At 46.6% G+C, this 19,381-nt stretch overlaps 1 protein-coding gene and 1 long non-coding RNA gene across 2 annotated transcripts in view; one reads left to right on the forward strand and one right to left on the reverse strand.

The window, feature by feature from the left end:
* Nucleotides 1-2,339: 2,339 nt before the first annotated feature.
* LOC128832060 (uncharacterized) lies at nucleotides 2,340-4,640 on the reverse strand. Its single transcript, XR_008443883.1, has 2 exons — nucleotides 4,264-4,640; nucleotides 2,340-2,471 (listed from the first exon to the last, which is right to left on the reverse strand). It is a non-coding gene; the product is annotated as an uncharacterized LOC128832060 (long non-coding RNA).
* Nucleotides 4,641-5,187: 547 nt separating this feature from the next.
* ZFAT (zinc finger and AT-hook domain containing) overlaps nucleotides 5,188-19,381 on the forward strand; it is a 144,821-nt gene continuing 130,627 nt past the window's right edge. The window contains exon 1 of the mRNA XM_054020088.1: nucleotides 5,188-5,397. Coding sequence (XP_053876063.1) covers nucleotides 5,379-5,397 — 19 coding nt within the window. The 5' untranslated portion in view covers nucleotides 5,188-5,378. The remainder of the gene's footprint in view (nucleotides 5,398-19,381) is intronic.

Genomic DNA, 19,381 nt, shown 5'->3' on the forward strand with positions numbered 1-19,381 from the left:
TCCAGAGTCACTGCTTCCCAGGATAAAATCCCCGACCCTGTACGTATGGCCTATGTTCTTTGCTCTTAGTTGATGCATTTTAATACATTAAATGTATATTGTTTGCTTGAATCTAGCTTACCTAGCGATCCAGCTCACTCTATCATTGACCTGTCCTCTTCATTATTTATCACTCCCCTTATATTTGGGCCATCTGTAAACTTTGTATCAGTGATGATTTTGTTTTCATGAGGTCATTGATAAAAGTGTTAAATAGTGTAGGACCAGGAACTGATCCCCGAGGGATCCCACTGGAAACACACCAGCTCAATGACAATGCTCAGTTTACAGTTGACTTTCAGCCACTCCCTGCCTTTCTTATTTTCTTTCCTTATTTAACTTGTGCTTGGGGTCTCTCCCCATCCTCCCACCTGTCTGAACTAGTTGCCTCACACTTTGTGGTCTATAGCATTACCCGGGTTATGCCTAAGACCCTGGGGTTCAAGCCCTACCAGACCTGCCACAGGTCTTTTCCCTGTAGCAAAAGCCACTCTAGCCCTCTCCCATGTCTCAGAGAAACTCATGTTCCATCCAAACAGTTCCTGCTAGAGCTAAGGAGAGCTCTGTTACGAGGAGTGTCAGCCTAGCCTTTAAAAAGCAACAGAGGGTCCTGTGGCACCTTTAAGAGTAACAGAAGTATTGGGAGCATAAGCTTTCGTGGGTAAGAACCTCACTTCTTCAGATGCAAGAAAGTCTAGCCTTTCTATCTTTGCAAGACCTTCCTTTAAACCCTGTGCAAACTTTGCACCCCCGGTACATTGGCCTCAATGTTTCAGGCCATTCCAGGGACTTCGGGAGTTCCAGGGGCAGCTCCAGAGATGAAATTCTCTAAAAGACTCCTACTACAGACTCTAGAAAGAGTGGTAAGTCACCTCACAGGGCCAACTCTCAGGATCTATGTACCCACAATGAGTACAGTCAAGGCTCTGACAGATACTGGTACCACCTAAGAAGTCCCAATCAGAGAGGTCTTCAGTTACGGGCCTTTCAGTGCTGTTTATCTCAGAACCATCTGGCACCAAGATGCATCTAAAATCAGGGACTCTAAGACTACTTCAAGGGCTCATCCCCTCAAAGCCATAGAGGCCACAAAGACCAAGAGAGACTCCCTCTCTGATACTGTCCTCCTTGGGACATCAGCACTCCGAGCAGAGAAACATTCTTGTCTGCTCCTCCGGTACTGCAAGCAGCAGCCTCACTCCTGCATGAATCCCTGTTCCAAGGCCCAGTACCACCTCTGGCTTCTACTGCTCATTAACATGGTCCGCCAGATTCCTTTCCTCTAAGTATCTTATCTGGGGAACCAGTCTCTTCTCTAAGGATACCATAAGAGCCCCTTCACTAATACCACTTTGACAATTGGTAATTGAACTCTTTCCCACCAGAACAAGATCTGATCCATTGCCTCCTGTACCAGCACTGATGCTCGAAGCCCCTCTTTTCAACTTGGGGGATGACATCCTCACTTTGAGATTTTTGTACAGGGCTCTGTTTCAGCACTGTGCCACCACATTCCTCTATGGATGAACCCTGAGGACTTTTCAGAGACCAGCAAATGTCCTAGGTTCCCTGATCACAAATACCCTCGGGGACTCTTCCCCTATCCACCTGCACATTGGGCCTACTGGACCCCCTGGACACATTACAGCTACCAATTTTATAGGGTACCTGCATGGAAGAAACACCTGTCAGTAGTGCAATGGCTCCTGCCATCCCAAGATTGCTTGCTGGTACCACATGTTCCCTCTGTACCTGAAGAGCCCAAGAGGAGCGAGACCCACTGAACAAAGAAGAATCTCCGGCTTCAGCCAAGTCCTTCTCTTCCCCAATAAGGTAGTAATTCCACCACTGCCCTCTTATGCAGATGACTTTAGGGTCTTCCAGAACTTACTGGGGTATCTAGCTAAATCCCTCCAGATTCCATTGGAGAAGTCCAGGAGTCTCAACATTCCCTGGTGGACAATTTATACATTAACCTTCAGGGTAAGATCTCCCTCCCTACCCATCAGTGAGGCACCAGTTCATGCTCTATGGCAGATTCTTGCCACTATTTTGCCCCTTGCAAATGGACAAACAAAAAATATTACATTCCAGCCAAGAGAATGGGGGTTGGATGGGAGAAGTGTTACTCCAACTCCCTGAAGTCCACAAAAGAAACCATCAAGCACACTCCAGACCGTCTCTTAAGAAGGAGTCTAAACACCTTGATTTCCTGGGCAAGAAAAGTTACTAATTGACTGCCCTTCAATTTCGAGTTGCAAACTACCAGGCATTAATGAAAAAATATGATTAACAACTACTCAACGTTTACTCATTTTATTGAACTTTACTGCAGTGGCTAAGGACTATGAAGCCTGTAGTTACCTGGCTAGCATTTTGGCTCCAATCTTCTGGCACCCAAGGGAGGTGCAAAATACTGCGGAGGACCTTCCCTATGTAGGAAGAACAGAGTGTGTTATTCACAGGTCGTTTGCAGAGCTGGCAGTCAGAGAAAACATTCCTTTATTTAGCAACAGAGGGTCCTGTTGCTTTTTACAGATTCAGACTAACACGGCTACCCCTCTGATACTTGATTCCTTTATTTGTATACTGTGAAAACTACCCATGAAGGTCATTGAGGCCCAAATGCAGAACCACTTTTCAGAGTATAACTTCGCTCTAAGGCCCCAATCCTATAAAAACTTGATTGAAATGGATTACTTATATGGTTAAAGTTAAGCACATGTGTTGAAGTCTCTGTATGGACCCTTCAGCTGAAGTGGACACCTGTTTACACTGTTTTATTGCAATCAGTTATCAAGACAAGTGAAACAAATGATGGTCACTTTAAGGTTAACACAAAGGAGTTGACACTATTGACAAGGAACTGAATGTCTCTTTTTAACGGTATGAAGTTTCAATAGTCAGATCTGAAACCAAATTCAAATAACTCTTTTAAAAAAACAAAAAGCCACCCTTGGTGTATTATCAATAGTATTCACAAAAATCTTATGACTCAACCATTCCATCAACTAATCAATAGTGCTTTCTTTGTTTTTGCAGGAAAAAAACATCAGGAGGCAAACTTTTTCAGCTCCATTGCCTAGTAGTGACTTTCAGATTCAAATCAAACCAAAACAATACAGTTTTGCTGGAAAACAGTCATTGATATATTTTAGGATATTCAATGAAAAGTAATCACATCAATGCTGCTAATAGTTTTTTGATTTCTTCTGCTTATGATGAAAGAACCTGACAAGATGATTCTAGTGAAGTAATATGGATTGGTATAGATTCCTATGAGTTTATAAAAAAAGACTGAAATGACAGTAACCTTAAGTGCTTTGCTAAACAATAATGGATTTGAGCACATGCTTATATATTTTGTTGACTTGGAGCCTGAGGCCAAGCTCCTACAATGAGCTCTGTGCAGGTGGATCCCTGTAGCTCACAGAAAGTCCCACTGAGGACTCACTGCAGAAATCAGGATCTGTGTTCATACATGTTACCTGTCCTTTAGAAAGCACATGCCTTTTCCTGATTTATGGCAACTTATTTGTTCTAAAATGCTGTATTTATTATTTTAACTCAGTATTATTCCCTTGCAAAAATTAAGAGGTTGGGGGAGAGAGGGTACCTGGTACCCCTCAGCATCATGGAGCCAATCTAGAAAGAGTAATATAACATGTAATATAGTTAGGATTAAATACTTAATATACATACAGAACTTTGAAAATAAAGGGTAAGTACTACAGATGCTAAATATTATTAATCTGGTCCTTATAGAGAACATTTTATTACATGTACCTCTAACTGTTTTGATTATCTAAAAAAAAAAAACAACAACTGCGTAAAACAAGAGGTTGGATAAGCTTACATCTTACAAGGATATGTGGTAAAGCAGGGAATGAAGCACAGAGAGGCTAAGTGATTTGCCCACAGTCACACAGGAAGTATGTGATGCAGCAGGGAACTGAACCTCTATCTGAGTCACAAGCTAATAAATTAACATGAAGATGTTAGCTATGGGTGCTCAGTGCCTCTGAAACACAGGGAATTTTAGTTGAGGCAAGAGAATCCACATTTTATAACCTAACTTTACCATTTCTCTAGTTAAGTCTACAGAAAAACAAGTTCCTACCTGAGCTCCAAGGTGCCTTTAACATAATTTTAAAAGTACATTTGAGAGCCAGCAGCTTCCTCAAAACTCACGAGCAACTATATCAAATTCAAGCAATATCTTACCACCACAAACACCTCCCCCAGGTGTGCACAGATGAACTTTGTAGTGTGGCCTGAAGGTCCTCAGATTCCAGCCCCAGGAGAGAGAGCTGCATCCTTGCCTTACTCCCAGCCCCCCTTTTTTTAATAAAAGGGGGCTCCAGCACTTCCCCAACCTCACCTACGTCAGTCTCAGGGAAAGGGAAGCGGTGTCTCAGAGCATGTCTACACTGCACTGGGAGGTGTGACTGCAGCCTGGGAATACCTGTGCTAGCTGTAACCTAGCCCGCCCAGCTACCGACAGCAGTACGTAGGTAGAGCACAGGCTGTACCAGCCCCCCCCGGAGCCCTTCCCCTTCACTGGGACAGCCAGCAAGCTAGCTAGAGTCAAGCCAGCACAGGGGAGCCGCAATCATACCTCCCAACGCCGTGCGAGCATCCTCTGACTGGCACCGCTGCCCAAATCTCTCCTGTAGCTACTGACAGGGAGGGAAACTGAGGCAGGGCCCGCTTCACCCCACGCCGGCCTCCCCACAGGTCCAAGGGGAACGCGCGGCTCCCTCCTCCCCGGGGCTCTCTCCGCTCCAGCAGCCCCGGAGCCTGGGAGAAAGGGCCGGAGAACCCGCCAGTTTATTGCGCAATCTGGTCGGCTGGGATCCCGACCGACCCCCGCTGGGGCGGCAGCCACCTCACGGAGACACCTGAACGCCGCGCCGCGCGCCCGGCTGTGACGGCCACGCCCCGCCCCGCGCGCGCCCATGGCGACGCCGCAGCTCCGCGTTAGAGAGGAGGAGCGAGCGGCCGCGACTCCAGGCAGGAAAGAGACGCGCATGCGCCACTCAACAACCGCTCGCTCGGCAGCGGTTGGACGGCGCGCGCCCCCTCCCAGCCCCTCCCCACCTTCCCCCTCTGCCCTCGCGCTCTCCGCGCGACGTCGCTGAGCAAGAAGCCGCCGTGTCGGACGCGGCAGATTCGCCATAATCCGCCACCTCGCTTTTCTGACCCCCATTAAAAATAATAATTTCACAAGGAGCGGGGAAGCCAGCGGGGCGCCCAGGTGGCCTAGTCGACCGGGACGAAAGTGCTTTAAAAGCCGCCCCTTGGCCTTATTTCACGACCTCCCCCTCCCGCGACCGACTATGGAGGCTCCGGCTGCAGGTGAGCGGGGCGGCCCGGGTCTAAATGTGAGCGGTGGGGGGAGGGGAAGGCGCGCGGAGGGATTCTATCCTGGGGGAGCGTAAGAAGTAGACCCGTCGGGTAGCTGTTCATTTTATGATCTATCCGCGTCTGAAATAGTTCCCATACGTATTATTCCCAGCGCCGGCATGGCCCCGCTTTCCTCAACTACCGACCTGCCGGGAACTCCTCCAGTCCCCCCGGGCCGGCCTCACGGCAGCTGGGGGGCGGAACCCCAGAGCTAATGGGGGAGCTGCTGCTTGTCAGCCCCTCCCCCCCCGGTATTGAGCCAACCTCCTGCTCCGAGCCCCCCCTCCCGCTGCTAGCCAGGCCAAGCCAGCCCCCTTCGCGCCACAGGCTGCGGGGTGACCGGCGGGGCTGCTCGCCACCTTCCTTTTCTTTTGGGGAGGGGCAGGAAGAGAGTCGCCACGCGCGCTTCGGGCCGGGACAGGACCTGCCGGAGCAGGGGGGGGGGGGATTTGCCTTTTCTAGGCAGGGGCCTGGGGCAGCCCCGCCCCCAGGGGGCGGGGCTTCTTTCTGCGGTGGGAAGTCCTCCTATGGGCAGGGGGAATCCCTTCCACGTGGGGAGGGGAGCCAGCCTTTGCCCTGTCTGGCTTCCAGGCCCTGGCTTCGGTTCCCCGCTCCCCTCCCTCTGCCTCTAGGAGCGAGCTGGGCAAGGAAGGTGGGTGCAGTCAGTGGGATCCTGGGTTCCTCCCTGCTGCCTGGAGATGGTGGTTCTGAGTCCCTCCACCCCTTCCCACTGTATTGTGTGCCCCACCGTATGGTGGACAGACTCAGGCTGCCCAGGAGGGTTTTTGGCATGGAATATACTCTTAAGGAAGAAGTGCTGCTAAATCTCTCTAAGGAAGCTTCAGTGCTGTTAGATGTATTTAGAGCATTGCTTACATTCAGTTTCCTAAGGGTATCCTCGTCTACCAAAGCCAGGGGTCTAAACCAGGAGAGGGAAAACTACGGCCTGTGGGCCGGATCTGGCCCGTCGGGGATTTCAGTCTGGCCTGCAGGATTGCTAGCACAGTGGGGCTAAGGCAGGCTCCCTGCCTGCCCTGGCCCTGTGCTGCTCGTGGAAGCGGCCGGCACCACGTCCCTGCGGCCCCTGGGGGATGGGATGGGGGGAGATGGGGAAGAGGGCTCTGTGCACTGCCCTCACCTGCAGGCACCGCCCCCTGCAGCTCCCAATGGCCGGGAACAGGAAACCGTGGCCAATGGGAGCTTCGGAGGTGGTACCTGCAGGTGAGGGCAGCACGTGGCGGAGCCGCCTGCCCCATCCCGCCCCCAGGAGCCACTGCTGGACATGCTGGCTACTTTCGGGAGTGGTGTGGGGCCAGGGCAGGCAGGGAGCCTGCCTTAGCCCTGCTGCTCACTGCTGCCACTCGAGGTAAGCAGCACTGGGCCGGAGCCTGCACCCCGAACACATCCTGCATCCCAACCCCCTACCCTGAGCCCACTAATCCCCTGCCTTGAGCCCCCTCCTGCACTCTGCCCCCCGTGCCCTGAGCCTCCTGCCACACCTGCACCTCTCCTGCACCCCAACCCCCTGCCCTGAGCCCCCAACCCCCTGCTGAGCCCCCTGCCGCACCCCGCACCCCTCCTGCATGCCAACCTCCTGCCCTGAGCCCTCTCCCCCACTCTGCATTCCCTCCTGCACCCCAACTCCCTGCCCTGAGCCCCCAACCCCCTGCTGTACCCCACACCCCTCCTGCACCCCAAGCCCCTACCCTGAGCCCCCTCCTGCACACGGCACCCCCTCCCACACCCCACACCCCCTCCCACACCCCTACATTCATGGCCCTGCATACAGTTTCCCCACCCAGATGTGGTCCTCGGGCCAAAAAGTTTGCCCACCCCGGTCTAAACTGTTTAGAAGGGTGCCAGGAAAAAGTAGTTTCTAATGTTCATGTGTGAAAATAACTTACAAAGGGGAGGAACTATAAAATGTCCTGCTAACGTGCACTAAACTAGTGTCATTTTTTTTGTATTTCAAATGTCTATAAAAAAGCACGTTATGGCTATCTTGTGCAAATAGCAGAATCAATCTACATAATGTTATGTGAGGACATAGATTAAAATTGGAGACATGCCCTGCATTTTGGCCCCAGTTCAATAGTATTTGGGTGCCTTGAACTTGACTTTCGGCCAACTGTTGTGCAGAACGCCTACAGTTCCAGGTGATTTCAAGTAGAATTATGGATACTCTGCACTTCAAAAAGTTAGGGTCGAGGCATCTCAAGTAGGGTACCCAAAAATCAATAGCCAGTTTTGAGGATGTTGGTTAATTTTCTTATGAGTGTCTTCAGTGTCTTTTGCTTCAAGATACAGTACCTTGCAGGATAGGGTCCCTAAAGTGTAGAATGCAGCACCTGTGTTTGGCCACAAGAGGTTGCTACTAGAACATGGAATATAACTTGTGTTGTCTATGAATGTAAGATAACTATAGCCTTGTAGAACATTTGGTTAGATAGTTGGCGCATGTTTTTAAAATAATTATGTGAGAAAAGGTACATATAGTATAAACCAGATATTTATATCCTAGTAGAGAGATTTTGTAGGATCTTTTATACAATTATCGTAACAATAGGATCTCTACCAAAATTGTAATCCACTATCCTATATACTAAGAACTTAACTATTGGTTATGTCCCTTGATAAGTAAATTGATCTCTTTAAACTGCAGCAGTGTGCATACAGACTTAATTTTCTTCTATGAATTTTGTCACGTGTGTCTATTTCAGCCATTTTTAGAAGAAAGTTTGATACATTTAATTCCTTCCTAAAATTGTTTCATGATCAGATGAAAGCAAGTATTAAGCATCAGTTTGCTTTCCCATCCTGACAGGCAAGAGCCTCACTTTCTGTATGTGATGAATAGGCCACATAAGCTTTTCATTGTTTAAATTTCCTGTTGACAAGGTATATTGTAATGCTGATTTTGAGATGTGGCATTGGAGTTTTTAGACTTGAGTCATCCTGTCTAGACTAAACAAGTAATTAAAGAATTTTTTTTCATCCAGTTCTGAAGTCTGCATAGTTCAGGAAGAATGTTTTTTTAGTTTTTTGATATATAATATACAAGAGAGAGAGAGACTTGAGACACTTTGGGCTAGGTCCACAAAGATTCAAGTCATGTCAAGTAAGGCACCCAAAAGTTGAGACATCCAAAATCATTGGCCGTTGTAGAAAATTTTGACATTATTGAATTAACCTTAAGGGATAGAATAGACCAATATTTTGTCTAATTTTAAAGAAAGCTATGCCCCGTGCACAAAGCTGCCTAAGTTCTGATACCACAGGGCAGCTTTGAGCCTTAGTCTCGATGGGATTCACAAACTAAATGTTCCGTCGCTTACCTTGCCATCAGGGCCTGATCCAGGAAATGAGGTCAGAGCACACCTGACATGCAAAAAAGATGGTGGTTCCAGTCTCTTATACCCAGTAGCTCAATAGATGGAATTCTCATGTGGGATACTCCGGATCAGGTCCCCACTCTGTCTGATTGGGAGCAGGGATTTGAACCTAGCTCTCCCATCTCCTTGCTGAATGTACTAATCACTGGGCTACAAGGTACCTATGGGTTTTTCTTTGTCCCTCCTGTTGAAACTGTTCCACTTTGTATAAAACACTTAAACATTGATTGCATCAGGGATTGGAACCCAGGTGAGCATGTTAATTACTGGGTTAGAGAGTCATTTTCACTTTCTCTGATGCAGACATCCCACCACCTCTTCTCTGGTCTCCCACATTCCAAGGAGGATTAAGTCACAGTGAGCTAAGGTCACTTTTAAGTGAGAGCATCTACATGAGGACTTAATGCACTTTAACTTCCTCACATTGACTTTTTGTACCTTTAGTTGATTTGTTATAACTTTCCTGAGAGTCCCTGTGTAGATAAGCCCTAGTACTCCCAGTGTTGCCACTAAATGTAATGTAGACAAGAATCAACAGGAAATATGGCACCATTTAGTGTCCTACAGCATGTGTAGCATTTTTAAACTTCTTGCTGAAGCTTTACTTGTGCAGAGCTTACTGATTAGAAACAATGAAATGATGATTTTCACCACACCAAAGAAAGAGAACTAAAATTAATGCCAGTATTTCCCCTCAACTTAGAACTCTAAAATGTTAATGGGTGGTGGTGGGTAGGAAAGGCCTGAAGATCAAATCTTTGGCTAAGTGTCTGCTCTTGAGACAAATGTATGGGTAACATACAAGCTCCTTTTTTGAAGGATGGAAAAATGCAGTTGGCACAATTAGTTGCATTTCACAGGATTATGAAATTCTGCAGATTGCCTGAAGGTATAAAAATAAGTGCATTAGCATATTTCACAATATTTTGAAGAAAGTCTGACTTTTCTTTGTGTATCTATTTTAACCTGCTTATTTTCTATGTGGAATACCCTGACTACACAATGACTCAGCAGCAAGCCAACAAAACCCACAACTACATAGTAACACATATTTGAATACAGATTGCAAATATGCAGAAAATAGTGCTCCTCTCTGACAAGCTGAGAAGGGTTTGATGCCATTTTTCTATATGTCACTTTTGTTAATGCATTCAGAGTTGGAAGGGAGTAGCATAATATGTGATACTGCATATATTATAATTCTGTATATGTGCAGTTCAAAATATAAGTCTATTTACTACTTAACACATCACAAAGTTGTTCAGTTCTTTTTATGTTCAACTAAAATTAGTGGCTTGTTATTTGTTACTCCTGTGTTAAATATTAGCATGAAACTTAAATACTTCTTGTTTGAGCTAAAGTAGTTACACCAAGGAAAAAATCATATATATTCATATGTGAGTCCCCCTCCCCCTTTTCTGGAAAACCCTGTAAGGTTGCCTGCCGTGACTCAAGACCATGAGTACCAACCTCAAGGTAGACAGTTAAGAGCAAGGCCACAAACCCCAAATTAGTTGTGAGTTCTATATTTAGGCCTTGTCTACATGGCACACTTTTATTGTCAAAAGGCAGTTTTTTGCGGACAAAACATGGCGGTGTACACACTACAAAGCAACAGAGGGTCCTGTGGCACCTTTGAGACTAACAGAAGTACTGGGAGCATAAGCTTTCGTGGGTCAGAACCTCACTTCTTCAGATGCAAGACTTGCATCTGAAGAAGTGAGGTTCTGACCCACGAAAGCTTATGCTCCCAGTACTTCTGTTAGTCTCAAAGGTGCCACAGGACCCTCTGTTGCTTTTTACAGATTCAGACTAACACGGCTACCCCTCTGATACTTGACTACAAAGCTACTATTGGCAGCAAAACTCTGCTGTTTTGCCAACAAAATAAAACCACCTTGAGAAGAGGCATAGAGCTTTCTGCGGTAAAGTTAAAGTGGCAAGGCGTCAGTGTAGATGCTGCTGTTCGTTATGTCAACATAACTGGCCTTCCCTAGTATCCCACAAGGCCCACCACCATGACCGCTCTGCTTACTGTTTTGAACTCGGCTGCCCTGCAGGCATGCGCCCCTCACCTTTGAAAGCTCCAGGAAGCTTTGACATTCCTCAGTGCGGAGAGCTCTCCGATCTGCTGAGGATGCTGCTCATGGTGGCTGAGGAGGCTGTGGGAGAATTCGCGGGGAATCACAGAATCTTCAACATGGAATCGGCAGGCAGGCAGAGCAGACTGTTGCTGCAGGGGTGAAGGGGGGAAGAGACTGCTGTGTAGAGCCAGGGGATGTCGTAGGGGGGTGTCTCCCTCCCCCAGGATTGATTGCCCAGGCTGCTGTCTGAACTTAGAGACAACACACACACTTTCCCAGCGCACACTCTTTCTCACATATGCGCTTTCCCCCACTACAGTCTCTCACATGCTTCCCCAATACACACTTTGTTTCTGTCTCTTCTTCCCCACACCCCACACACACTCCCTGTCACACACTCCTTCCCTCCCTCCACACTTCAGTTGAAAAGCGGCTGGCAATCTAGTAGGATGCCCATGGAACGATGGGACTGAGAAACCTGCATCATGTGACGCTGTACCTGGCCCATGAGGCATTGCAAACCCTTTCAAAAGAAGCCAGTTGCATAGTGGGATAGCTACCCACAGTGCACTGCTCTCTGTGTCAATGCAAGAGCTGCTAGTGTGGATGCTCTCTGCTTATACAAGGAGCATAGTGTGGACATGCAACAGCAGTTTAATTAAAGCGGCATAATTTTTGTCAACAAAACTCTAGTGTAGACAAGGCCTGAGATGTCCCCAACCAATTATCAAGTGTGAGCTCCTCAGGCACTAAAACAATCTTAATATGGAGTCACAGACAGTCCCTTGGGTACTCCAATCTATCTTGCCACCCGTGTGAGCATACCTTTGTGATAGATGGTCTCTTACACCAAGAATAAAAGCAATATTCAAGTTACTTCCAGTCCCGAAGGACCAGTCATGTATCCCAAGTCATTGCACCTTAGATCTTACTCCAAACACAACACTTGCAGCCAATCCTATAATAAACTATAAAGATTTATTAAATAGAAAAAGGAAACCAGAGAATTATTTACAAAGTTAAAACAGGTAAACATAGATACACAAATGAGTTGCATTCTTACATTTAAAAGGTAATAAAAGCTGCTGTAATCAGATTCTATATGTTGTTTAGGGCTAATTCAGGCTAAGCTGCTGGGGATCTTTCTCTTATGCTGAGAAACATTTTGCCCCACAGAGTCCAAGCAGCACACAAATACCAACTTCCTTTTCTTTGTAGTTTTATCCCCCTCCTGCTGAGCTGAGCTGCAAACTCAGCTGATGGGAGGGGTCCACTTGCATGACTCACTTTCACAGGGAGTAGAGCAGAACAACAGAAGTCTTTTGTCCTCTTGTTGATGGTATGTAGGGAGAGCCCAACTGCAATGTGCCACACGAGTCTTTCTGGTATCAATAAATCTTTTGTTCTGGAAAGGGTGTAACACTTTCTATTGAAGATCAGCCCTTCTTACTAATTAATCTCTCTCTCCTGTGTAGTGATTTACCTGGTCACAGAGGCTCACAATACAGCTGTTCAAATATTATCTGAGGGATACAGATGTTGTGAGATTAATGCATGCAGCAACTCACAGGTGGGAAGCGGCGGCCAGCACATCCCTCAGCCCGCACCGCTTCCTGCAGCCCCCGTTGGCCTGGAGCAGCGAACTGCTGCCAGTGGGCGCTGCAATCCACCAAACCTGTGGACGCGGCAGGTAAACAAACCAGCCTGGCCCTCCAGGCGGCTTACTCTGGTGGGCTGCGTGCCGAAGGTTGCCGATCCCTGCTATAGAGTCTAAACACTAAACACATTCTTATAATTCGAATCCTTTTTTTAACTAACACACAGGTGAGCCAGAGTGTTCCAGCTTTGTATTTGTCAGCGTTCAGTTGAGACATGGGGAGCTTGGCATAAGCTGGCACTGGTCTGCCTGTGTCACAAACCCACAGATTGTAATACGAGGGGTTTGGAGCTGAAAATCTCCTTTTTGTGTGTAAGTAGTTGTTACTAAAAGCATAATTTTGTAAGGAGAGCTATGTGTCCACCTTTTGATATAATGAAAAGCATCAGTTGTTATACTGCACATGAGTTTTGAACATCAATCCTTTTATGTTTATTTGCTCAGTCATGATCCTTCTGTTAGTGTATTATCATTTGTCCTATTACAATGCAAAACTGCAATATGACTTATAATTCCAGACGTGTTATATTGTGTGCAACCGGCTGCAGATTTTACGTGTGTGTGTGTGTGTGTGTGTGTGTGTGTGTGCAGCAATGCCAAAGTAGCAGAGTTTTGTATTTGTGTAGCATATAGCAACAAAGTGAGAAAGAAATTCATTACTTAGGGTATGTCTACACAGCAAAGAAAAACCCGTGGCTGATCTGTTCCACCCAACTCGGGCTGTGGGGCTGTTTCATTGCTGCCTAGACTTCTGGGCTCAGTGGGAGCCTGGGCTCTAGGCCACTGGTGGGAGGGTCTCCGAGCTTGGGCTCCAGTCTGAGCCCGGAATTCTACACAGCAACGAAACAGCCCCGCAGCTCGAGCCCCATCAGCCCAAGTTGGCTGGCACGGGCTAGCTGTGGATTTTTCTTTAGACGCACCCTTAGTGTTTTTACAGCGAGACTTGCCAGAGGCTGCATTGGCATGCCCTGCTGGTAGATGAGTTATAACTGGACCATGTCGCACAGGGCAGTATTGGTACAGTAGTCGTGTACACAATGAGAACACTGATATAGTGGCAGATGTTAATTTGCAGTAATATATAGGTGTTTGCAGAATATTTAAAATTCCTGCCTAGTTGTCATACAGTGAGTTCTCTGTGCAGTACAGTTAACATGCTAAGATGTATTGTGGTGAAGCTCTGTGGGATCTGTTCTTCACTCAGTCCACAATCATAGCTGCTTTTACAGGTGTGACCACTGAGAGTGATTTGGACCTGTAGCTCACATTGAGGAACTTAAACCTGTTGGAGGAGGGAGAGCAAGAATATGGCTGCCAAAAAAGTTTTTATTACGTATTTCCAATTATTTTGTGTTTGGGATTAACATTTTATTAAGATCAGAAGATTCTCTTCTCAATCTTGGCTAATCCCACAATATTTTAGGCTGTACTCCCTGGATGTGCATGAAGGCAAAAAGGAATTTGCATGCAGTGGTTTCAAGGGTTTTCAAACAGGAAATCTAAAAGTGTTTTAATAGGTCTTTTATCTAAAGATTGAGTTATTGAGTGTTGTGTTTTATGTCGTTTAATCTGTGCTCAAACCCCCTGGAATAGGGCAAGTAGGGGTGCTGTGTCCACGCTAGGGAGCACAAGTACTTGCCTGCCTATCTCTGCAAGCTGCTGAAGGGGTGAGGACACTGGGAGGAGCTGACCTTGGGGAATTAGGGAGGAGTGGAATGGCGGAGGAGTGGGGAGCTGGAATGGAGTAAAGGGAAGCTAGGAAACACGGTATGGGGAACTGAACCAGAGCCGTGGCTGTGGGATTCAGTGGGAAGTTGGGAAATGCTGAAGCTGGAGAGCTGCCAGCTGTGTTGCTGGAGTAGAGACCATTGATCTGTGGCTAAGGCCTTGTGTACACTGTGGCTTTGTTTTCACTGCCAAAAAGGTGTGTGTTTACAGTGACAGAACTATCTCTCTGTGAAATTCTAGTGGAGACAAGGCACTGTAGCTTTTACTGTGATGTAGTTAGGCAAGCTCACCTGTGAGAGGGGCATAGTGTTGACCTTGCCTTTTTATATCATGGTAAAAACTACCAACTTGTGTCTACTAAGATTTTCCAGCAAGATAGCTAATACACATTAATTATCTCAATGTAAAATACAAACTGAAAAGTCACCTTTTTTGACACTGAAGACAAAGTCTTAGCTTTTAACTCGACCTGCTGACTCGTACGAAAACTACAAACTGCTTTGTCTTCACTAGGATTTTAACTTGAATAAAGAACATACTTTTTGCACACTAAAGCCAAGGCATAAATGGAGAAGCAGGGTTGTGGGAGGTGCAAGAAAACAAGTACCCTGTGGCAGAGTGGATGTGTAGGTGAGTGAGTATAGAGAATGTGCGTGTAATTTAGGAGTATGTGGTCCGGTATAGAGAGGGGAAGAGTAAGAGAACCTAATGGAGAGTATAAAAGACATTGGGGAGGGGAAAGAAAGGGAAATATTGAAATGGCACATATATGGTAGGAAGCAAACGAAATAGTGGAAATGAAGAATGGTATAAATTAAGGAAGGAAAGAGTTACTAAACAGAAGGAAAAATTGGACTGAAGGAACTACGGTAGAACCTCAAAGATATGAACAACAGAGTTGCAGACTGACCGGTCAACTGGACACCATGTGGAAGGGAAGTAAGCAATCAGGCAGCAGCAGAGACAAACAAACAGTAAATACTATATTGTGCCTGTATTGCATCTTAGGCCTTGGCTACACTGGCGTGTACAGCGCTGCAACTTGCTGCGCTCAGGGGTGTGAAAACGCACCCCCCTCCCCCGAGCGCAGCGAGTGCAGCGTTGTACAGCGCCAGTGTAATCAGCGCCTGCAGCGCTGCACGCTCGCTCCCAGCGCGGCAATCTATTCCCCTCAGAGAGGTGGAGTACTTGCAGCGCTGCGAGACAGCTCTCGCAGCGCTGGCGGCGCGACTACACTCGCGCTTCACAGCGCCGCTGTGGCAGCGCTGTGATTTCTCAAGTGTAGCCAAGGCCTTAAAAGTAGGCACATCTGCGCTGCCTGTCCCTTCCCCCTACTCGCCATGTGGAGGGCAGCCACTTATAGGTAGGAGGTGAAGACGCTGAATTTCACAGGCGCAGATGTGGAGCAGGCAGAGCAGGAGTAGTGCTGGGGACAGGTCTGCAGCTTTCCTGTAAGCCGGGGCACATTTTCCCCCCCTCCCTGGGAAAGAAACTTCCTGAGCTCCTGCTAGAACCTGGCCTGGAGTGTTTGCGGCTGGAGCTGGAGCCCAAGCTCCTGCCTGCATGCTCAGCTCTGGAGGAGCAGCTCAGTTTTAAAGGTCCACAGCCTGCACTGGGTGCCCACTGACACCGTGGTTCCCCAGGGTGCCTCACTCATCACCCTTGCAGCCAGGGGGCTAGAACCAGCTGCCTGTGCACACCCCCCATTGCTGGGCAGCCACTTACAGGTAAGAGGTGAAGATGCTGAAGTTCGCAGGCACAGCTGTGAGCCATAGGCGCCGACGCCATGGGTGTTCTGGGGCTAGAGCACCCATGGGGAAAAATTGGTGGTTGCTCTGCACTCACTGGCAGCTTCCCGCCCCAGCTCACCTCCGCTCCGCCTCCTCCCCTGAGCGCGCCGTGTCCCCGCTTTTCCCCCTCGCTCCCAGTGCTTGCTGCCGCAAAACAGCAAGCGCTGGGAGGGAGGGAGGGAGGAGGAGGGGGAACGCGCATGCTTGGGGAAGAGCCAGGGCCGGGGTGGGGATTTGGGGAAGGAGTCCAATAGGGGCAGGGAGGGGGTGGAGTTGGGGCGGGATGTTGGGGAAAGGGTTGGAATGGGGGCGGGGCAGGGGTGGAGTCGGGGTGGGGCCGGGGCAAGCACCCACTGGCGCCGGGAAAAGTTGGCGCCTATGCTGCGAGCCCCCGCTCCAAGCAGCCTGCCCTGAGGAGCATAAACATCTTGTTCAGAGTTACGAACATTTCAGAGTCATGAACAATCTCCATTCCTGAGGTGTCCATAACTCTGAGGTTCTACTGCATACAGTAAAATTGGGAGGAAAGAGACAAAGGTATTATGTGGTCTTGCAAGCACTTGGGCATATGTCTAAGTTTAAGCATGTGCCTAAGTGCATGCAGGATCAGGGTCTTAATCCTGAGGTTAGCGTTGCATTTAATTATGGAGTTACATTTGCTTTTGACTCCTGTAGAACTGCAAGAAGTATTATTAGATATATATGTTTTAAAATATTGGCTGTGCTGATAATTTTAGCTAATTGCTTGGGATACCTATTACCATGATTTGTTTGATGTATTGGTATGTGTAAAGGGCCGGCCTTATGGAAAATGGCACCCTGGGTGAGGCTGGAGGTGTAGCAGGGTTGGGGGCTGGAGCTTGGTTGGGGGCGGAGTGAGGCGGGAAAGCAGGGGCTAGGAGCAGAGGGACGGAGCAGAGGTGCAGGTGGAATGGGTGATGGGGGTGGACTGGGGCTGGAGGCGGAGCTTGGGGTAAAGCTGGGGGTAGGGGGATGGAGCAGAGATGCAGGCAGCGCAGGGGATGGGGGAGGACCAGGGCTGGAGACGGACTGTGGCTGTGAGCTGAACAGGCCTGGGGGTGGAGCCAGATGAGGGCAGCGGGGAGGAGAGGGTTCTTATTGTAACACCCTCTTGACAGCACACACACTTCCCATGGTGTCAACGTTGACTGCTCCTAAGGCTGGCCTTGTATATATGCATGTGTAAATACATAGAGAGATAATATACTTCTTTCTGCCTAGGAATACCCCTGGAAGAGTTTAATTTCAGTGAGTTTTTTTCCTTTATAAAATATTTTAAAACGGTTACAGTTTGGTTAAAAAAGTATTTCTAGACTGTTCCCATCACACAATCACCGTGACAGTCTAAAAGCATATTTTATGATCAGTTTCAGAGTAGCAGCCGTGTTAGTCTGTATCCGCAAAAAGAAGAACAGGAGTACTTGTGGCACCTTAGAGACTAAGGTGCCACAAGTACTCCTGTTCTTATTTTATGATCGTATTTCAACCATGTTTTTTTTTTTTTTTTAATTAAGCTCTGTTGTAGCTTTGAAAAGTGTCAAGCTACGTGTTACCTGTTTGAGTCAATTTTTTTTATGGTGCTTTAAATCAAAAGGTAGGGATGTTGTCTTGTGGTTAGTGGAGGGGACTGGGAGTCAGGAAGCCTGGGTTCTGTGCCAGGGTATGAAACTTGCTGTATAACTTTGGGAAAGTCACTTAATCTCCCTGTGCCTTATGCTTGATAAGTAAAATGGAGATATTTTTCAAACATTAACTAATTAAGCCTCACCACATCCCTGGGAGTTAGGAAAGTGCTTGAGATATTTGGAAGAACAATATGAAGAAAAGGTATAGAAACAATTTGTTTATAAATTTTATTTGTTACCTGCTTAATGTTAATGTTAACTTAATATTAATCCTTTATTTGTTAACTTTTAATGTTGGATTTTTTGGAGGAGGGCTTTTTTTCTTTGTTTTTGTCTTGAATTCATTTTGGCACTTCTTAAATTTAAAATTATATTAAAATTGAGGTTTACGTCACTTGAAGCTTATTGCTTATTCAAAGAACACAGCTATCAAATATATTTAGCAAACTGAATATTTCTTAATATTTTTGGCTGATATTCATATTATTTGTTTACCGGCATACTTAATTGATTTATGGTTTCTTTGATTCTCAGCATACTTAATTTCTGTCTAATTAGTTGCTCTGTTGATTTCCCACCTAATTAATTATCCACTGCTTAATCATTGATTCTGTGCATACTTAAGTGACTTATTGCTTATTTGATGCTTTGCAATTAATTGACTCTTTAATTAATCGCCCTGTTGCTTCACCACCTAATTAGCACCTGGTTGATCAATTGTCAGTTGCTTACTCATCACCTAATTGTTTAAGAACTATGATCAGCATACGTATTCTTCTGCTGTCTGGACCCTGCCCTTCTCCTCTGCCCATTCTTCCTAACATTCTCCTTGTTTTCACTTCTCTACTCCAGTTTTATTGCCTTATATTTCCCCTATTAATTCACATCCTGCTTCTGCATTCTACTCTGTGACATTTCCCCATCACCACAATCCACACTCTTCACTGCCACCCTTTCTGTCCTTTGGCTCCATATATTCCAACTTTGCCTTCACTTTACTGTGTTGGTACCCCTTTTATTATATCATGGCTGATATTATCTTGTAAGCTCCTTGAGGGAGACCCTGTTTTATTTATTTATTTATTTATTATTTTTATTTTTTTATTATTGCCAGACACTTATCTCACTTGGGTTCTGTAAAAAATACTAATATTATGTGACTGTTTATGAACTCAGTAGTCTTCTAATAGTAGCTGATCACTCCTCCTCTAGTACTCTTGCTGTTAAGAGCGAAAGGGGAAAAAGATGACCCCAGAAACACTTACCAGGAAAATTTAAGACGGGATGAGGAGGCAGCAGAAAGTGGGTCAATCAGTCAGTTCTTCTCTTCACCAGCGGTTCAGGAAGGGGAGAGCAGACCAAAGGGAATCTAGGTATCAACTAGAAGATAATAAGACCCCAGAAAGTGAATGTCATCTGAATATTGGAGCATTCATCTCTCTCTAATGGCCACTGCATATTAACCTTTTCATTTTTGTTTAATGTTCATAGATATTTTTACTCTGCATAGCATGAATCTTAAATACATATTTACATTTAGAAAGAACAGTTTTGACCTGCTGGGCAAATAATATGCTTCATCTTAAAAAATGAATACGTATTAAGCAAGTAGAGTGGAGTCTATTCAACGTATCATGTA

This window comes from Malaclemys terrapin, chromosome 2 (genome assembly GCF_027887155.1).
Source record: "Malaclemys terrapin pileata isolate rMalTer1 chromosome 2, rMalTer1.hap1, whole genome shotgun sequence".
NCBI classification, from domain to species: domain Eukaryota; kingdom Metazoa; phylum Chordata; order Testudines; family Emydidae; genus Malaclemys; species Malaclemys terrapin.